At 46.1% G+C, this 19,041-nt stretch overlaps 1 protein-coding gene across 1 annotated transcript in view; it reads right to left on the bottom strand.

Moving 5' to 3' along the window:
- The window catches only part of NEDD4 (NEDD4 E3 ubiquitin protein ligase), a 118,701-nt gene that overhangs the window by 75,155 nt on the left and 24,505 nt on the right, over nt 1-19,041 (bottom strand). The window contains exon 5 of the mRNA XM_029070543.2: nt 11,006-11,059. Coding sequence (XP_028926376.1) covers nt 11,006-11,059 — 54 coding nt within the window. The remainder of the gene's footprint in view (nt 1-11,005; nt 11,060-19,041) is intronic.

The raw sequence follows: 19,041 nt of genomic DNA, 5'->3' as shown, positions 1-19,041 counted from the left end.
TTCCTCATTAAGTGGCTTCGACTATAAGGAGACATCCTAATATTTGTCAAGTGTGCCTTCCATAAACATGTAAAATAATGTCATCTTAAAATGTCTATCTTTTAGACACCAAGTTTTAATAATAATAATAATAGTATTTGTTAAGCACTTACGATGTGCCAGGCACTGTCCTAAGCGCTGGGTGGATACGAGCCAATCGGGTCGGACACAATCCTTGTCCCACATGGGGCTCACAGTCTCACTCCCCATTTCTGAGGTGGGAAATGAAGCACGGAGAAGTGAGGTGACTTGCCCAAGTTTGGCAGGTCCCTTCACGGGAGGGAGTGGGATTAAAGGTGCCTGATCCAGAGGGCGCTGGGGGCTTTGTGTTTCCCATCTTACCCTTTACAGGATGAAGGACGGTAGCAATTACCACCCCGTGAAATCCTTCCTCTCCTTATGATCCCTTTCTTCTTATCTTTCCTCCTGTCTTCATTACCTTGGTAGTTCACCTCCCTAAAACCTCCTCTCTTCACTGGCCACTTTCTAACCACTGAGAAAGAAGCAACGCTAAACCCAGATGGGTCAGAGGCCTAGCACACGGAAGATTCCGTCCCCATTCCCAAACTTTACATTAAAGTCTTTTTATCGTCACGAGTTTTATCTATATTCCCGAGCTACCAGCGTCAATAAGCCAAATTGTCTTTCAATTACAAGATTACAAAAGACACTTCAAATATGGTTTGGTACCCTGCTGATGAAAAATGAATGGGCGCCACTTTACCCACCCAGGGTATTAAAACAGAACCCCATTATGAACACGTGCTCCAAATATAAAGCTCATTCAGAAGCTAAAGGGAAGGAATTGGAATCCCCAGTACCATACGACAGAGAATAGTTTGGGTCCTTTTTTAAAAAAGGTTTTTGCTAAAATGGGAAGAGAGCAAATTAAAATACTGAAATCACTTTTTACTGGTAATTAAGCGCTTGCTACGTGCCAGGCCCTGTCCTGAGCACTGAGGTAGATTCAAGCTAATCGGGTTGGACCCCGACCATATCCCAAGCGGGGCTTACAATCTTAATCCCCATTTTACAGATGAAGCAACTGAGACACAAAGAAGTGAAGCAACTTGCCCGAGGTCACACAGCAGACAAGTGGTGGAGCCAGAAGTAGAACCCAGGTCCTTCTGACTCCCAGGCCCGAGCTCTATCTACTACACCATCCTGCTTCTCAAGTTTCTCTAGTTTGCAGGGTCATCTTGATTCTCACCATTCTCTTGCTTACTCACCACCACCTTGGGCTTGTGCCCTTTCTGGACCACGGACGGACCCATGTACTTTTTTTTAATCGATCATTCGGTGGATTTAATGCACGTTTACTGTGTGCAGAGCACTGTATTTAAATGCTTAGGAGAATACACCGAAGCAGCGTGGCTCAGTGGAAAGAGGCCGGGCTTGGGAGCCAGAGGTTTGGGTTTGAATCCCGCTTCTGCCACTTATCAGCTGTGTGACTGTGGGCAAGTCACTTAACTTCTCCGTGCCTCAGTTCCCTCATCTGTAAAATGGGGATTAACTGTGAGCCTCATGTGGGACAACCTGATGACCCTGTATCTATCCCAGCGCTTAGAACAGTGCTCTGCACATAGTAAGCGCTTAACCCTCTGGAGGGGGGTGCAACATACGCCATCACCAATCTTTAGCCTACTCCCCTACCCACTTCAGCCCGGCCCTTCACCATGCCAAGATTTCCCCAAAGACTCTCCTCACCCCTAAAAGGACTATATGGATCAAAATACACTGCCTAAAATTGACTTGTTTTCAAAGTTGATGCTACCGGCAGTGAGAGTCTACCCTTCCACATGGGGCCCTCTTGACTGTAAGCTCGCTGTGGGCAGGGAACGTGTCTGTTATACTGTACAATCCCAAGAGCTTAGTACATCGCTCTGAAGACAGTAAGCGCTCAATACGACTGTGTAGCTACAGACTAAACCCACACCCTGTGGGCAAGCCGCCTAACTTCTCTGTGCCTCAGCTGCCTCACCTGTAAAATGGGGATTAAGACTGTGAGCCCCACGTGGGACAACCTGATTATCTTGTATCTACCCAGGGGCTTAGAACAGTGCTTGGCACATAGTAAGCGCTTAACAGATGCCGTAATTATTACCCCACAATGATGCATATCCCTGAATCTGTCATTTGGTCTCAGATCTACCTAAAAAATCTCTGCCCAAGGTAAAACTACCCGCCTCCTGACAGCTGCTATTATTCCCCCAGGAGTCTTCTGCATTTCCATACTGAAAATGTTAACTACCTCAGGACCGCTAATACGTTTTGATGGCTCCAACCATCTAACAGTTATGGGAGGGTTCACAACCCTTCAACTGTCATCGAGCATAAAGTCCTATCAAGAACCTGCGTGGCTCAGTGGAAAGAGCCCGGGCTTGGGAGTCAGAGGTCATGGGTTCAGATGCCGACTCTGCCACTTGTCAGCTGTGTGACTGTGGGCAAGTCACTTTACTTCTCTGGGCCTCAGTTCCCTCATCTGTAAAATGGAGGTGAAGACTGAGCCTCACGTGGGACAACCTGATTCTCCTGTATCCACCCCAGTGCTTAGAACAGTGCTCTGCACATAGTAAGCGCTTAACAAATACCAACATTATTATTAACCTGCCAAAATCTAAGCAGCAGCTTTTATTTCAATTTTTTTTAAATGATATTTGTTAAGTACTGCCGGGCAATATACTAAACACTGGGGTAGATACCAGCTAATCGGCTTGGACACAGCCCATATCCCCCATGGGACTCGTTCTTAATTCCCATTTTACAGATGAGGGAACTGAGGAACGGCGAAGTGAACTGATATGCCCGAGGTCACACAGCAGACAAGTGACAGAGCAGGGATTAGAACTCTGGTCCTCTGCCTCCCAGGCCTATGCTCTACCCACCTGCTTCCCACGCTGTGTAACTTTTCAGACGTTACACGGTTAAAGTCTTGAAGATTGGTTACGACCCTGAATGGAACGGCATCAATGGATAGAAGCAATAATAATTACAGCATTTAGTACGTCCTTATAGTGTGTCGAGCACAGATCTAAGTGCCGGAACAGATTCAAAGTTCATCAGGTCAGAGAGAGTCCCTGTCCCAGAGGGGGTTCACAGCCTAAGTATGAGGGAGAACAGGTATTGGGTCCCAGTTTTATAAATGAAAAAGCGGAGGCATGGCAAAGTAAACTTGCCACGCAGTAGGCAAGTGGCGTAGCTGGGTTTAGAACCCGCGTCCTCTGACTCCCAAGCCAGTGCTCTTTCAGACTTTTGGACGACTGCTGCAGGCCGGTGGTGCAGTTAGAGGGACTGCGAGGGGGTTGGCCGCTCGTTCCCCTGGATCTGATGAAACACAAAAGCTCGTTTTTATTATACCCCATTAATTTCTGAATCTGCTCTGTGTCTGGATGCAAGGGTGATGATATCCTTTAATAGCCAGTCCAGGAATACTTTGACAAGGTGCTGACAGTAGTAAACATCGAGCTGCCAGAGAGTTTCCAGAGGCCACTTTCTTGCTCTTGCTGAAAACGGGAATCAACGTTTGGTAGCATTCTTAAAACCCCGGGCGTTCTTTTGGTGTTCCTGAAGCTGTGGAAAAGCCTTTCCCCATCCCTGAGCAGTACATCGCCTCCTTGCAGCGGGATATATAGCGGGAAGAGCTTGAGACTGGGAGTCCGAGGACCCGGGTTCTAATCCCAACCCTCGGGCGAGTCATTTCACTTCTCTGGGCCTCATTTACCTCATCTGTAAAATGGGGATTAAGACTGTGAGCCCCACGTGGGGCAGGGCCGTGTCCAACCTGATTATCTTGTATCTACAGTGTTGGTACAGCGGTTGGCACATAGTAAGCATTTAAACACTTAAAGACACACACACATATCTTTGGCGTCTGTTTTTTCCACCTTGAATGGGAACATCCCGACTCAGTTTACCATTACACAGTACTTGAGGGCATTCTCCTTTCATAACCTACTCTGAGAAGCTTTGTGGTGACCAACACTGTCCCGGCTACATCCTAGGATCCCCCCGGCTTTAATCCCGTTCTCCTACCAGCAGGTGAAGCCGAGGAAACTGCTCAAGAAGTTTATCCACTGTGGTCCCGTGGATAAACGGACATCACCTCAGCTTTTAGACCTTCAAACAGGAACGACGCTCTGTGTCCTGCTGGGATCTTTACCGTTTGGCATCGAAAGCCACGCTGGACTTAGAGATTCCAATTTCTATCTGTTGTTGGTCTACCCTGGATTACCGTACTGGCTGCGTGAACGGAATTCATTGGCGACATTAAATTCCGTGTTGCTGCTGAAAGCTGGTGGGTGTGCACAGTTTTCCGGGTGAGGGTTGGACCACGGGCCAAGTCTTCCCCACACTCACTTGGCCTCGTTGAAAGAGCATGGGCCTGGGTGTCAGAGGACTTGAGTCTCTGCCACGGGTCTGCTGTGTGACCTTAGGCAGATCACTTCACTTCTCTGGGCCTGTCACCTCGTCTGTCAAATGGAGATCAAGACTGTGAGCCCTGTCTATCCCAACTACCTTGTACCAACCCCAGCACTTCGACCAGTGCTTGACATAGAGTAAGCACTTAAATACCCCAGTTATTATTTTTCCTACTCTTAGCTCACAGTGTTCGCTGAATCTGCAAAGTGGCTCGCCTAATTCAATAGCTTTGTGTATTCAAATGCCTGGTCCAGGGATCTGCATACGGCAAGGGCTTAATAAATATAATTGATGGACTGATCACGTATGTACCTCCAGGGCACAGTTCTCTAGTATACAGTGGTTCTTGGGTGACTATTTTAAAGATTTTTGATCCTGCTGGAAGTCTTTGGTTTTTAGTTGGAAGAATTTCCAAGAGATCAAAAGTGGATTCTGACGCCAGCTTTCAGGTTGTTGTATCCTCAAATACGGAACATATCGGAGTCAGTAGCGGACCTACTATAAGATGCATCTATCTTGCCCGTTCTCCCTAGACTGTAAGCTCATTGTGGGCAGGGAATGTGTCTGTTTACTCCTGTACTCTCCCAAACGCTTAGTGCAGTGCTCTGCACACAGTAAGTGCTCAATAAATACAAACGAATGAATGAATCCCTAGCTTATTCTTATGATCATAAGGAAAGACTCGGAAAGGTTGAGACAGGAGCACCTCAAACTCCGCCTCACCCGACCACACAGAAGAAATAACGGTAAACCAGTTAGTTTGGGCTATTTAAAATGATTTACGCCTAGAATAGAAAGCTGTGAAACGAGTCTATGAGACTGAATGAATCGATTAAATGATAGGAGGCAAAAACAGGTCAGGTTTGAAGAACAGGAAGAAAGAACAAATCTCACCCGACACGTCAAAGACGTCTTGAGTGGATGGGAGCCTTCACTGAAAGAGTGAAAGAGGAAAAATAAGTGTGGAATCAAAACTGAACATCTAAAGGTTGCTGGATCATTCCCGGGTTTCTCAAGCTCTCGATAAATATGATTGACTGACAAAACAGAATTTAAGAAAAAATGTAAAGCTGAAAAGGAGAACTCGCTGAAGGGGTAGGAGACGGAAAAAGAAAAACCTAAGAAAAAAGAGTCCTAAAAACCAAGGGACAGAAAAGTTCACAAAGCATAATGATTTCTGATGTCAAGAAAAATACGGGTGGAGAAGAAACCCTTAGACATGGCTAGAAATCAGTCAATTTTGGCATCAGTAAATGTAATTTAAGATTAGGGTAAAAGCGGAATTTTAAAGTAGTCAAAGAAAGTGTTTCATATGGTTGAACGGAAAGGAAGGGAGCCAGCTACTGTATTCCTTTCAGCTTGGCTTGGAAATTTCCCTTCCCCAGAAACCATGGCACAGTCCGTACTTTCAAGGCTGGTAGGTATTATCTGCAGAGTGCATGATTTTCCTTGTTTCAGAACTATGCAGTTGAAAACCATTGTGAAGGTCTCAGGCTTTCCGCAAGTCTGGCTTAGAGCCCCGTGGAAAACCATTTCCCTGCTCTGCCCAGGAATATTTCTATCAGTTTCCCATCCTGGAGTTACAGCAACAACTCCACAGTTAGGGTTGACAGACTGTTTTGGTTTAAGCTCCATTTCTCCGTAATAACCAAAAAATAACACCCCCCTGCAAAAAAAAACAAAAAAACCTGGCCTAGAAAGCTTCTCTGGCCAGAGCACAACTTCTACTCCTCACTTTCCCACCGGACCCAAAGAAAAAAAAAAATCAAGGTTTTGGCTCACATGGATTTGAAACACGCAACCTTTCTGGTGTTTGAAAGGCCTGCAAAAACTTTGCTTTTTTCTCCTATTCCAAATAGTTTAAGGTTCATTTTGTCCTGCTACAGATGTAGGGTGCCCACCAACGAGGTTTTCTTTGTTGTTGCTAAGTGCTGACTATGTGCCAAGCACTGTATTGAGCACTGGGATAGATACCAGATAATCAGGCCCCAGACGGGGTTCTCGGTCAGAGTAGGAAGAACAGGTAGCGAATCCCCATTCTGCAGGTGAAGAAACTGAGGCACAGAAGTTAGATGACTTGCCTAGGGACCCACAGCAGACAAGTGGATTAGGATCCAGGTCCTCTGACTCCCAGCCCCGCGCTGTCCGCACTAGGCCATGCTCAATGTTCCACCTTGCAAACTTCTCGGCCTCCGACCTCAATGCCGTAGGGCCGGGGCAGGTGCCAGTTATTTTTGCAGACACTTCCAGTATTACTCCTGTCACTTCCCCACCGCCTAAACCGTCACCCAGCTTCTCTGAATCTACCAGCCAATCCCCCCCCTCCCGTCTTAACGCTACAGCAACGTTAAATTCAGGAGTGGTGGCCCCTCGCTGCTAGAGCTCGGAAGTGATGGAGGCTTCCTCTGTCGGCCTGGCGCGCGCTCCAGTCCTAATCCCTTTGCTCCTCAAAAGAACATGAAGAGGTAAGTGATAACTGCCCTCCTGTGGTGCTAACTCATTCATTCATTCAATAGTATTTATTGAGTGCTTACTATGTGCACAGCACTGTACCAAGCGCTTAACTCATTAGGCCTCTGGAGAAAATAGGAGTCACTGGGGTAAAACGGTTGCTGTTCTCTTGCACAACTGAATCTAGGCAGCCGTTGATCCCAGAGCAGGAGTTAAGCTCAGGGGCCTATATAGGAAAGTGGAACATTTTGCTTTTATGATATTTGTTACGCACTTACTATATGTCCAACTCTGTTCTAAGCGCTGGGATAGGTAGAGATTAATTAGGTCAGATACAGTCCCTGTCCCGCATGGGGCGCACAGTCTAAGTAGGAAGGAGAACAGGTACTCCTATTTTAAGGGTGAGAAAACTGAGGCGGAGAAGTGAAGCGACTTGCCCAAGGTCACACGGCGGGCGCTCAGCAGAGCTGGGATTAGAACCCAGGTCCCTCTGACTTCCAGGCCTGTGCTCTCGCCACCAGGCTCCTCTGCTTCCGGTCGCCATTTGGTTTGGGATATGACATCTCGTGAAAGTGCAGCTTAGAGTCCCCAGATGCTCAGAGTTAAGAGGTTTAGCGATCCCACGTGGCTCAGTGGAAAGAGCCCAGGCTTGGGAGTCAGAGGTCACGGCTTCTAATCCCGGCTCCGCCACTTGTCAGCTGTGTGACTTTGGGCAGGTCACTTAACTTCTCTGGGACTCAGTTCCCTCATCTGTAAAATGGGGATTAAGACCGTGAGCCCCACGTGGGACAAGTTGATCACCTTGTATCTCCCCCAGCGCTTAGAACAGTGCTTTGCACATAGTAAGCACTTAAATACAAATACCACCATTATTATACACATATACACACACAAACTCACGAAGCCACCAGGAGGCTTCCATCACAGCTAAGCGAACCGTGTCTTGCACAGTCTGGGCCCTCCCACCACAGCTCAGGAACTGACTGGCTGCTCTCAGAATGCTCCACTCTGCTCCGGACCCGAGCCGCTGCCGTGCCTCCTTGGCCCCTTTGCCCCCGGAGACGAAGGAAAAGTCCGGCATTTGCCGCCTCGCCTCCCTGGCAGAGCCAACTGCCTTCCCTCCCCGCCTCCCGGGGCCGGCACTAGTTGCCTTCCGTGCCACTGAGGAGACCCCATCCCTTCCCGCTTTCCGCCACCTGCAGCGGGAGGCCTTATATAACTAACTTGGAGAAAGTCAGTGACTGCGCAGCCCTTACTGTCTATTGCGAATGGCGAAGAGAAGTTCCGCTCCTCTAACCACAGCTCCATATTCAATTTTGTCTAAACTGTAAAGCCCCCGCCCTTTATGCCGCTTGGACGTTTCAGTGTCTCATCGCTTCTCATGTGTCCGTCTCCAGTCTTTCCCAAGGGATTCACATTATGATTAGAAGGTGACGAGACAGGGTCCGTGTCTAAGCTCCACCTGTATACTCTTTCCCGGCGCTCAGTACAACGCTCTGCACAAAGTAAGCACTGAATATACACCATTACTACTTCTGGGCAAGATTTTATTGGTGGAGTACCGTTCTCTCGCTTCAGAACTACTCTGGGTGCCCGGCTAATTAAGTGGAAGCGTAAGAAAATGGTTGAATAGGAATAAGCAGCAGCGTGGCCTGGTGAAAAGAGCAGGGCTCGGAGTCAGGAAATCTGAATTCCTGCGCAATTCCGGATGGGCGGAGGAGCCCTAAGATGGGATCTCTCTTTCCAGAAATTTCCCTCTAAGGCCAAGAGAGCAGGTCCCGACTTGCCCGCGGTAAATACCCGTGACGGCGACAGGATCTCAAATTCTCTAAGGATCGCTTCCAATGACGGTGACCCTCAAGGTTTTTAGGATGCTTAAGTATCTGGAGCTGCACCTTTAAAAACAACTACGGGCTGGGGATAAGTACAGCTCCAAAAACAGGTATAAATGAATCAAGCATTTTTAAACAACTCAATCTGATCACATTTTTACCAGGTTTAACTAGGTCCTCAGGGTCCACCCTGCTCTTAACCCCAAACCCCAGGATAGACCAATGGTGGAGGGGGAGTTAGCACTGCTCTGGAAGCCCCTAAATTAACAACCTTGCTACAGACGCAGGTGGCAAACTTCGCCACTACAGTTCATCGTGGCTTGCACTAATAAAAACAGCAGTGGGTAGGAAAAACCCCTTAGAACTTGCCATTATGTTGTTTCTCTCAACAGGACATTTTAGTAGCTGCCTCTCTACGAGTGTGAGACCCAGGGCAGCTACCCCGATGAGGCCTTGCGATGAGGCAGGGGAGGGGGAAGGGGAGGTTTAAAAGGGCAGATATCCCCCACTGAGTCTTTTCCTCCCATTTTGCAGAACTCCAGATCATTTTTATTGCATGTACGTGTAGCTGCCCCTTTGTGTTCAAAGGGACTGCTCGCTAGTGGAGGCAATCACTTGCCTAGCGGCTTGTGGATTTGGTGACACAGTTTAGGACTAAATGTCCCCTCTTTCAGGAGAGGAAAGATTCCATCCTTGGATTTGGGACCGAAGCCATTACAGACCTGGGAGCTCTTCTGTCCCGGCTCTGCCACTTGTCAGCTGTGTGACTGTGGGCAAGTCCCTTCACTTCTCTGTGCCTCAGTTACCTCATCTGTAAAATGGGCATTAAGATTGTAAGCCTCACGTGGGACAACCCGATGACCCTGGATCTACCCCAGCGCTTAGAACAGTGCTTCGCACATAGTAAGCGCTTCACAAATACCAACATTTTTTTTTTTCTGTGTCCCTTTAGTCTTCTCCACACCGATCTAATAGCACAGTGGTGAACCTGATAGGAAAACCACCACTGCTCAAGCTCAAGCTGCTCGGCTGCCCTATTTTCCCCACTTCCTCTGGAAGTTCATGGGATCAAGGCTTGTCCGAGAAGCCGGTGGGACTCGCAACTCTGGATAGTGGCCACTGGGTAAGAAGGCACAGAAGAGGGGTAACAGCTGACTCCCGTCCTGCCTCTGCCATCCACGAAACATTGGGTTTGTTGGGAATGATCACTGTGGTATGTGTTAAGCGCTTGCTATGTGCAAAGCACTGTTCTAAGCGCTGGGGGGATACAAGGTGATCAGGTTATCCCATGTGGGGCTCACAGTTTGAATCCCCATTTTCCAGATGAGGTCACTGAGGCACAGAGAAGTGAAGTGACTTGCCCAAAGTCATACAGTTGGCAAGCGGCGGAGCCGGGATTAGAACCCATTACCTCTGACTCTTTCCACTGAGCCATGCTCCTTCTCTAAGTGCTGAGAACAATGCTTTGCACACAGTAAGTGCTCGATAAATACGACTGAATGAATGGGAAGTCCTTAAGGAAAGAAGCCCGTGGCAATTACAACGGCTGGCCCCGTCACAGAGTACTCTCCCAAACGCTTAGTACTGTGTTCTGCACACAGTAAGTGCTCAATAAATACAGTTGACTGACTGCCTATCAGCGGGACAGCCCTACAAGTGGGTCATATGGCAGGGTGAGCCGAAGAACTGTTTTCAGGGTATTCTGACGTCTATCACCGGATTAGGCAGCACAGTTAAGAAATGCTGTGCAGAAAAGGGGACCCTTAGGGAAATGGGGTGGCACTTTTTTGAGAAAAGGTACGTGGAAGAAAGGGACACAACAAAGAGCTCCCAGTTCTGTAATGGCCTCGGTCCCGAATCCAAGGACGGAATTTTCCTCTCTTGGAAGAGGGGACATTTAGTCCTAAACGGCATCACCAAATCCACATGCCGCTAGGAAAGTGATTGCCTCCACTAACGAGCAGTCCCTTTGAACACAAAGGGCAGCTACAAGTACACGCAATAAAAATGATTTGGAGTTCCGCAAAATGTGAACAAGCAAGACAACTAAGGTTAAACTCTTAAGGATGCAAAAGGAAAGTCCATGAAGCGGACATCACGACAGTCAGGGGAACTTAGGGAAGATATAGGACCACAGCCCAAGTTTCATCTCAAGGAATTAAAACCTGTCTTTGCTTTTCCAAATTTTCATTTTTTTTCCTTTCCGCTCTACAATTTCACCCAATTTTTTCATGCTTCAATTGGTTAATAGAATTGTAACATACCAAACGGTTTTCATCAAACACTTCAAAGAGAAGCCGATGTTGCTGCGGATGCACCTAGGAAAAAAAGGATACTTTTTCACTATTTTCAGATTAATTTAAGATCTATAAAAAAAAATCAAAGAGTAGAAACCATGAAAACAAAGACAGTGTGTTTTCAAGCCTAAAATCAGATTGTAAGAGTCCCGTGACTACACCAAAGTGCATATTTTTGGTTTGTTTCTTCAGTGTGCATATGGTGAACAAGCAAATTATCTCATAATCAAAGCCAGCCTAGTAGAGTTAGGTTTCCTCCATTTCCCAATCTTCCCCTTTTCTTTGCTCGGATGGAAGCAAAAAATCTCAAAGTACCTGTAAGTTTTAGGAAAGCAGGTCATTTGGGATCCTTGTTATTTCCACGGAGTGATAAGCAGGAGTAACTTATTTTGGAGCCCAACATGACCAGAAATCCGGAGGCTGGTCCAATTTTCTGCAACCCTCTCACTCTGTGCCTCCACTACCCAACCACGATACTGAGAAGCCACCCAGTGGGAAATAAACCAGGCCAGTTTATTTCTGAAAGTGCCGGGGAGAAATGAGGCACTTTTCGGGGCTCCTTCCCCCGGACCCCCACAAGAAGCGGGTCCTGGGGCGTTATCCAATTCGTTAGCTTTCTAGCCGACAAGTCACAGTCCATGCCGGGGGCAGAAACTGGAGGCTGTGGGTAGAGGGTCATCTGAATCCAGTCAAAACCCAGTCAGGTGGCTTTTTGCCCATCTAACCTTGTGTCTTTGGCTCGGTCCCATAGGATCCCAATCCCGCAAAGTACTCTAACATCCTGAATTTGTTTTGCTGGAAGAGAAGGAAGTTATGTGCTGAGTTAACACATCTCACTGCCTGCAATTGGCAGCACCCATGGAATTTCAGGACTCCTCGTCTTGAGCTGGAAATTTAGGGGTTTTTTGGGACAGATTTGCTTATTTCAGATGGAAATTAAGAATCCAACTAGGCTTTAGGATTTATGAAGAAAATGCTAAAATACTTATTGCTGGATGCCCTCTAGCGGTTACTTTGTGGGACGGAAGCTTTTGGGTTGTAACTTTGTTGGAGAAGGCAGGTCTAAACTATAATAATAACAATAATAATAATAATAATTTGTTATAACAATAACGGTATTTGTTAAGCGCTTACTATGTACAAAGCACCAAAGAGACTGTCGTGTTAAAAAAAAGATTTAAAAAACGTATATAATAATAATAATAATGTTGGTATTTGTTAAGCGCTTACTATGTGCCGAGCACTGTTCTAAGAGCTGGGGTAGATACAGGGTAATCAGGTCGTCGCACGCGAGGCTCACAGTTAATCCCCATTTTACAGATGAGGGAACTGAGGCACCAAGAAGTTAAATGACTTGCCCACAGTCACACAGCTGACAAGTGGCAGAGCTGGGATTTGAACCCATGACCCCTGACTCCAAAGCCCGTGCTCTTTCCACTGAGCCACGCTGAATTGTAACACTGAAATTATGTGTGTCATTTAAAATTCCAAAATAAATGTGAGACTTGATGAGAATATTTAACCTCAAAATATCCACTATATCAAATACTGAATGTCTAAATGCCGCTCTTCTGCCATCCCATAACGGGGAGGGTCGGGGCTATTACTGAGGAATTAAATACTGCACACAGAAGAGGGGAGAAAAAAGGAAGAAGAAATAAAAGGAGAGGAGAAGGAAAAGAGAGGGATGAGAGCACTCTGGATTTAATAGTCTCTAACGACCTGCACTCTCTCAAGAGCTGCATAGGGTAATCCCTCCCTCCCTTCTCCTCTCCCTACCCCAAAAGTACACCCATTTCCTCTTTAGCATTATCTAGTTTTGACTCTTCTTCCTACCCTGGTGTGCAGCACTATTACATTTTATAGTTACCAATATGTGACACAGAGAGAGAGATACACAGGTAGATATAAATCGAGTTTCCTCTTCAAAAATGACATTGTTGGGGAGAATTATGAGGTAAGAACAATTATCTAAGTAAATATAATACTCAACTTCTCCAACAAAGCTCACATTCACTTAAATGCCCAGTCAAATACCAAGGAACAACCATAAAAGGAAGTTTCATTTAAGATAAAGGCAATTAGGCTACTGCAGAATATGATGATGCTGTCACAGCTCTGCTTTCCCATCCTCTTTCCCGGGATCCTCCGAGATGGATTCTGAAGTCCGTGAAGGGAAGGGGAAATGAAATTCCTTGCCGCCAACTACTTCCCTGAATGTTCACAAACTCAAACAATCAATGCATTTACTGAGCACTTACCGTATGCAGATTATTGTACTAAGCGCTTGGGAGAATACATTACAACTGAATTGGTAGATATGTTCCCCGCCCAGAAGGAAGCAAGCATGGCCTAGTGGAAAGAGCATGGGCTTGGGAGTCAGAGGACCTGGGTTCTAATCCAGACTGTCACTTCTTTGCTGTGTAGCCTTAGACAAGGCACTTCTCTGAGCCTCAGTTACCTCACCTGTAAAAGGGGGATTAGGACTGTGAGCCCCACACGCGACAGGCTGTGAACAACCTGATTATCTTGTATTTACCCCAGTACTTAGTACAGTGCCTGGCACATAAGCCCTTAAGTACCATTTATTTAAAGTTTAAAAAAAAAGAGTTTACAGTCTAGAAGCAGATAATGAAATAAATTAGATACACATAAATGTCCCGAGGTGAAAATCGGGTGCTTAAAGGGGATAGATTCAAGTGATGTAAAAGGGAGAGGGAGTTGGGGGAATGAGGGTTTAGTCAGGGAAGGTCTCTTGGAAGAGATGTGATGTTAATAAGACTTGGCAAGTGGGAAGTGTGATGTTGTGTGGTATATGAAGGGGGAGGGAGTTCCAGGCCAGAGGGAGGACCTGGGGCACGAGGAGGTTCAATCAGGGCAGTCAGGATTTTCCTGCAGCTCCCACTGGTGCTCTTAATGTCCAGGGATCTCAGTGGCATCATCTGAGGTCCCGTGAGGCATGGGGATGAGAGGTTAAGGGGGGAAAAAAAAAGAGCCGCAGGCAAAGTCATGTAACGCCCTCCTCAGCAGCTGGAGGGAATCCTACCACAGCCAGCCAAAGGGGAGAGTCCTTCTAGAGGGGTGATGTAGCCAGCCAAAGGGGAGAGTCCTTCTAGAGGGCTGATGTTTACAAGTAGCTCAGTTTCTACTCACCCCCATACCCTCAGAGGATATCCCTGAGGTGACGAATACAGAAAAAAAAACAAGAAGAGGAAAAGCAATAAGCAAATGCCTATAGTCCCAACTGAACCCTACTTCCTTCAGTGGCTGAAAGCAGTCCTCTATAGCTAATGGAATGGGGAGTGATGGGTTGTAATTTGGAGTTTCCCTGAGTTTGCACATAGTTTTGTTCCTCCTGTCCATCTCTAAAGGACCTAAAAGCACATCATCTTAGCACTGTCCTTGACTTCTCTCTGTCATTCAACCCACATATTCAATCCATCACTAAATCCTGTCAGTCCCACATTGATAGCATTGCTAAAATGCCTGGAACAAAGTAAGCGCTTAAATACTATAATTATTATTACTAAAATCCTCCCTTTCCTCTCCATCCAAACTGCTATCACGTTAACACAATCACTCATCCTATCCCGCCTAGATTACCACAGCTGCCTCCTTATTGAGTGTTTACCGTGTGCAAAGCACTGTACTAAACCATCTGCCTCCTTAATAATAATGTTGGTATTTGTTAAGCACTTAATATGTGCCGAGCACTGTTCTAAGCGCTGGGGGAGATACAGGGTAATCAGGTTGTCCCACGTGAGGCTCACTGTCTTCATCCCCATTTTACAGATGAGGTAACTGAGGCAACGAGAAGTCAACTGACTTGCCCAAAGTCACACAGCTGACAGGTGGCGGAGCCGGGATTAGAACCCAAGACCTCTGACTCCTAAGCCCGGGCTCTTTCCACTGAGCCACACTGCTTCTCTATTGAGTGCTTCCTTATTGAGTGCTTACTGTGTACAAAGCACTGAACTAAGCGCTTGGGAGAGTACGATGCAACAATAAACAGACATTCCCTGCCCACAACAAACTTTTGATAAAGAGGATAATTCTGGTGTTTGTTAAGCGCTTACTACATGCCAGGCACTGAACTGAGCAGTGGGAGTGGATACCAGCAAATCAGATTGGACACATCCCTTGTTCCACGTGAGGTTCACAGTCTCAATCTCCACTTTACAGATGAGGTAACTGAGAAATAGACAAGTGAAGTGACTTGTCTGCTGTGTGACCCTGGATTTGAATCCATGACCTTCTGACTCCCAGGCCAATGCTTTATCCACTAGGCCATGCTATTTTTCCTAGACAACATTATCCCTGTAACAATGCTGGCTTATCTTTGATCAGCTAATTCGACCAAACTTATTTAAATCCTTGCATTCTGAGTTTATCCTATAGCCTACACTATTACCGTTCACCTGATGGTTTCCCCACCGCCTGGACGGTGCAGCCCAGGTGGGTCAGGGACTGTGTCCAATTTGCTTATCTTGGATCTGCCCCAGCGCTTAATACAGTGTTTGCCATTTGCTCATCACCAAGCATTATTATTTCATTTGAAAATGTTAGGGGAAAAAAAAAACCAGATCAAATCCAAATAAATTCTCTCTCTGAGTTGACTGGCTTCACATTTCAATTCCCCATCATCATATGCTTATTAATGGAGTTGGGGAAGGCGCAGGTCCATTTCACCTCTGTCTTTTTGGCGCGTAACACCTAAGCTGCTTCCATGTACTGAGAAGCCCGTCGCTGGGCGGAGATTATCTCCATCTGTTGCCGAATTGTATATTCCAAGCGCTTACTACAGTGCTCTGCACATAGTAAGCGCTCAATAAATACTACTGGATGAATGAATGAATGAAATGGAAAGGAGTTGAAAAAGGAAGGCAGGAGTCCTGCAGCTGCGGGGAGTCTAAAAGGACACTGCACGTGGGTAACTACAGCCATAGCATGAAATGTCTACTGTGGGCAGAGAGCATGTCTACCAACTCTGTCGTACTCACAAGTGCTTAGGACATTGTACTGCACAGAGTTAGTGCTCAAAAAATACCAATGATGAAATACTAAGTGCCTTTCTTTCAGCTCATCACTGATGGATAAGAATTAAAGAGAAATTGCCAGGAGGTGGAGCCCTTTAACAGATGAAACCAGGAGCAGCTCTACATTTCTGCTTAAATCTGGGTCCTATGAATTCTAAAAAGAAGTGCCGTAATAAGGATTAACGTGGCACCTAGGGAACACCACAAGCTTTTTTTGTTCTCAAAGCCCTGCCTCACTTTGGCACGCTTTTTTGTGGAGAGTAATTCAGTATGGTAAATTTAAAGGTTTTTATATAGTGAGAACCAAAGAACCCCCAAGTGTTAACAGTAGAAGCTACCGGGGAAGATTTAAATGTCAGAGAATACGTACGGACTTTTGCAAATAGCTAAATTTTAGCAAAACTCAAGAATTCTTCCTCTAATGACGACGACCCGACGAGATCACTTAAAGTTGTCTACCATTTAAACTGCGTTACGCTGTACGCGATCTTTATTCAAGAGTGGGTGGAAGCATCTGTGATTTGGAAGCCATTTGGTTTTATAATAATAGTGAGGGAATCTTATTATGCATTTACTACATGTCAAGTACTACGGTGAGTGCAGGGGTAGATAGAAGATAATCAGATTGGCCACATTATCTGTTCCATGCAAATGAGCCTCACAGTAGAAGAGGGAGACCGGTTTTACTTCCATTTTACAGGTGACGAAATTGAGGTGCAAAACCCAAGGTCACACTGCAGGTAGAACTGGAATTAGAAGCCCAAACTGGACGTCCTGTCGGTTAATCGTATTTACTGAGCGCTTACTTTATGCAAAGCACTCCTGACTTTTGGTTCTAGGCTCTTTCCACTGTGTAATGCCCCTGCGACAGCCACTAAATTAATAGAATATTAATGTAGCAGTCTGTTTTACAACCAAAGGTGCTTCAATTCCTTAACACTGGAAGCTGATGAGACTCCAGCCCAGCCCTGGGAGTCTTCCAGTCCAGAGGCAAACAGCCCTTTCAGGGATGGGATATATGGTATACTGAGGTCATTTTTAGGAGGAACTCCTCATATGAGTTAAAACAGCGATGGTTCTCATTATTATCAGAGGATCTAGAAAGTCCTTTCTGCTAAATCAGCATGCCCAAAATGTCACAGAATAGTCAAAACCATCAGAGGACACTCAGAATGCAGTCCACTTCCCATATGACTGCTGAACTTCAATCTTTTTTTTATCCCTGGCAACTTCTCTAAATTCTCATGGTCATTTGGAAAGCAGAACCTATGAAGAAGATTAGAATAATGTGAATATAGAGAACCGACCTAATGTACATTCATATTTTAAAATCAGCTATTCTCCATCTCAACTATAAGCAGTTCAAGAGGAAATGAGTCCAAATGGTCGTGAGAAACCTACGTGAGTCATAAGGATGAACTCTGACTATAAGAGTCAGGCCGTGAGACGATGAGTGACCACAGTGGTACGTGCAGGGTTATTCCTGTGACAACCTATATTACCCCTCTCCCTGCCAATTATTAAAAAAATAAACATTCACTGCTATCCAACTGAGTTGGGGGGTGGAGGGGACTGATTCTAGTGAGTGATGATCCCCACCCATACTCCTAACACCCCTTTTCCTCCCAGCCACTGCTTCCACAGTTCTCAGATGAACAGAAGCATCAGCGTGGCTTAGTGGAAAGAGCCCGGGCTTGGGAGTCGGAGGTCATGGGTTCTAATCCTGACTCTGCCACTTGTCAGATGTGTGACTTCGGGTAAGTCACTTCTCTGTGCCTCGGTTACCTCATCTGGAAAATGGGGATTAAGACTGTGAACATGCAGAACACTCTACTAATCGCTCGGGAGAATATAACAATATAAGACACATTCCCTGCCCAGATTCAGTTGCTACACCTCAGTGCAGCCAGGGGAGTCTGGAGTGAATCCCCAAAGGGCACAGTCTTTATTCCTATCAATAATTTAAAGACAGATGGAATAAGGATGACTATTTATAGTCCACAATCCAAACATTATCTTCATATCCTTGTTTGTTATTATTAGACATAATAATAATGTCTAATAATAATAATTATGGCATTTGTTAAGCACTTACTATGTGCCAAGCACAGCTTTAAGTGCAGGGGTAGATACAAGGTAATCAGGTTGGACACGGCCCCTGTCCCACACGGGGCTCCCAGTCTTAATCCCCATTTTACAGATGAAGTAACTGAGGCACTGAGAAGTTAAGTGACTTGCCCAAGGTAACACAGCAGACAAGTGGCAGAGCTGGGATTAGAACCCACATCCTCTGACTCCCAAGCCTGTGTTCTTGCCACAAGGCCATCCTGTTTAAACTACAGAAGTAGTTCTTAGAGTATTTTCGCCCAGCCCCTCTATGATGAGGATCCAAACATTTCTCTGGGGCTTCTGCAAGGGGATCTACCTGACACTCAGGTTTACTCTCTCTGCTTTGTCATGGAATGTTCCTTCAGTAAACCGGCCCATCTCATCTATAATAATCCAGCCCCTCTAGTTACCCTAAAAAGACTCAGCCAAGTTGCTACTGTTCAATAGTCCCCTGACCTTACTGCGTGGAATTTCCCTAGCACGGAAGGAAGTTCTCCCATTTAAACGATGACTACTCTCAGTGCCTATCGTATTGTGTGAAAAGCATGTTGCATTCTTGCATTCTTGCATTTTTCCCAGCCTGGACTGGCACGATTTATCAGCCAGAAACTCCTGACCAGGCTGGGGGGGGGGGGGGGGGGGGATGTTGGTTGGATAATATAAATGATTGTGAGGGACAGTAATTTCCTTTTCCTTTGAAGCTCATTCAATAGAAGTTTGCATGTTGATCAGGCAATCACAATGGAAAAGCTGGATAAGACAAGCCCGGAGGAAACAAAGTTCCCTTAGGAGAAGCTGATAGGGGAAACAGACAACAGTTGGTTCCCTGGGGAGCATGGGTTGATCCTTGCAGATATT

Source organism: Ornithorhynchus anatinus, chromosome 8 (genome assembly GCF_004115215.2).
Source record: "Ornithorhynchus anatinus isolate Pmale09 chromosome 8, mOrnAna1.pri.v4, whole genome shotgun sequence".
NCBI classification, from domain to species: Eukaryota; Metazoa; Chordata; class Mammalia; order Monotremata; family Ornithorhynchidae; genus Ornithorhynchus; species Ornithorhynchus anatinus.
The sequence above is the reverse complement of the archived record's forward strand: the minus strand, read 5'-3'. Positions and strand labels throughout refer to the sequence as shown.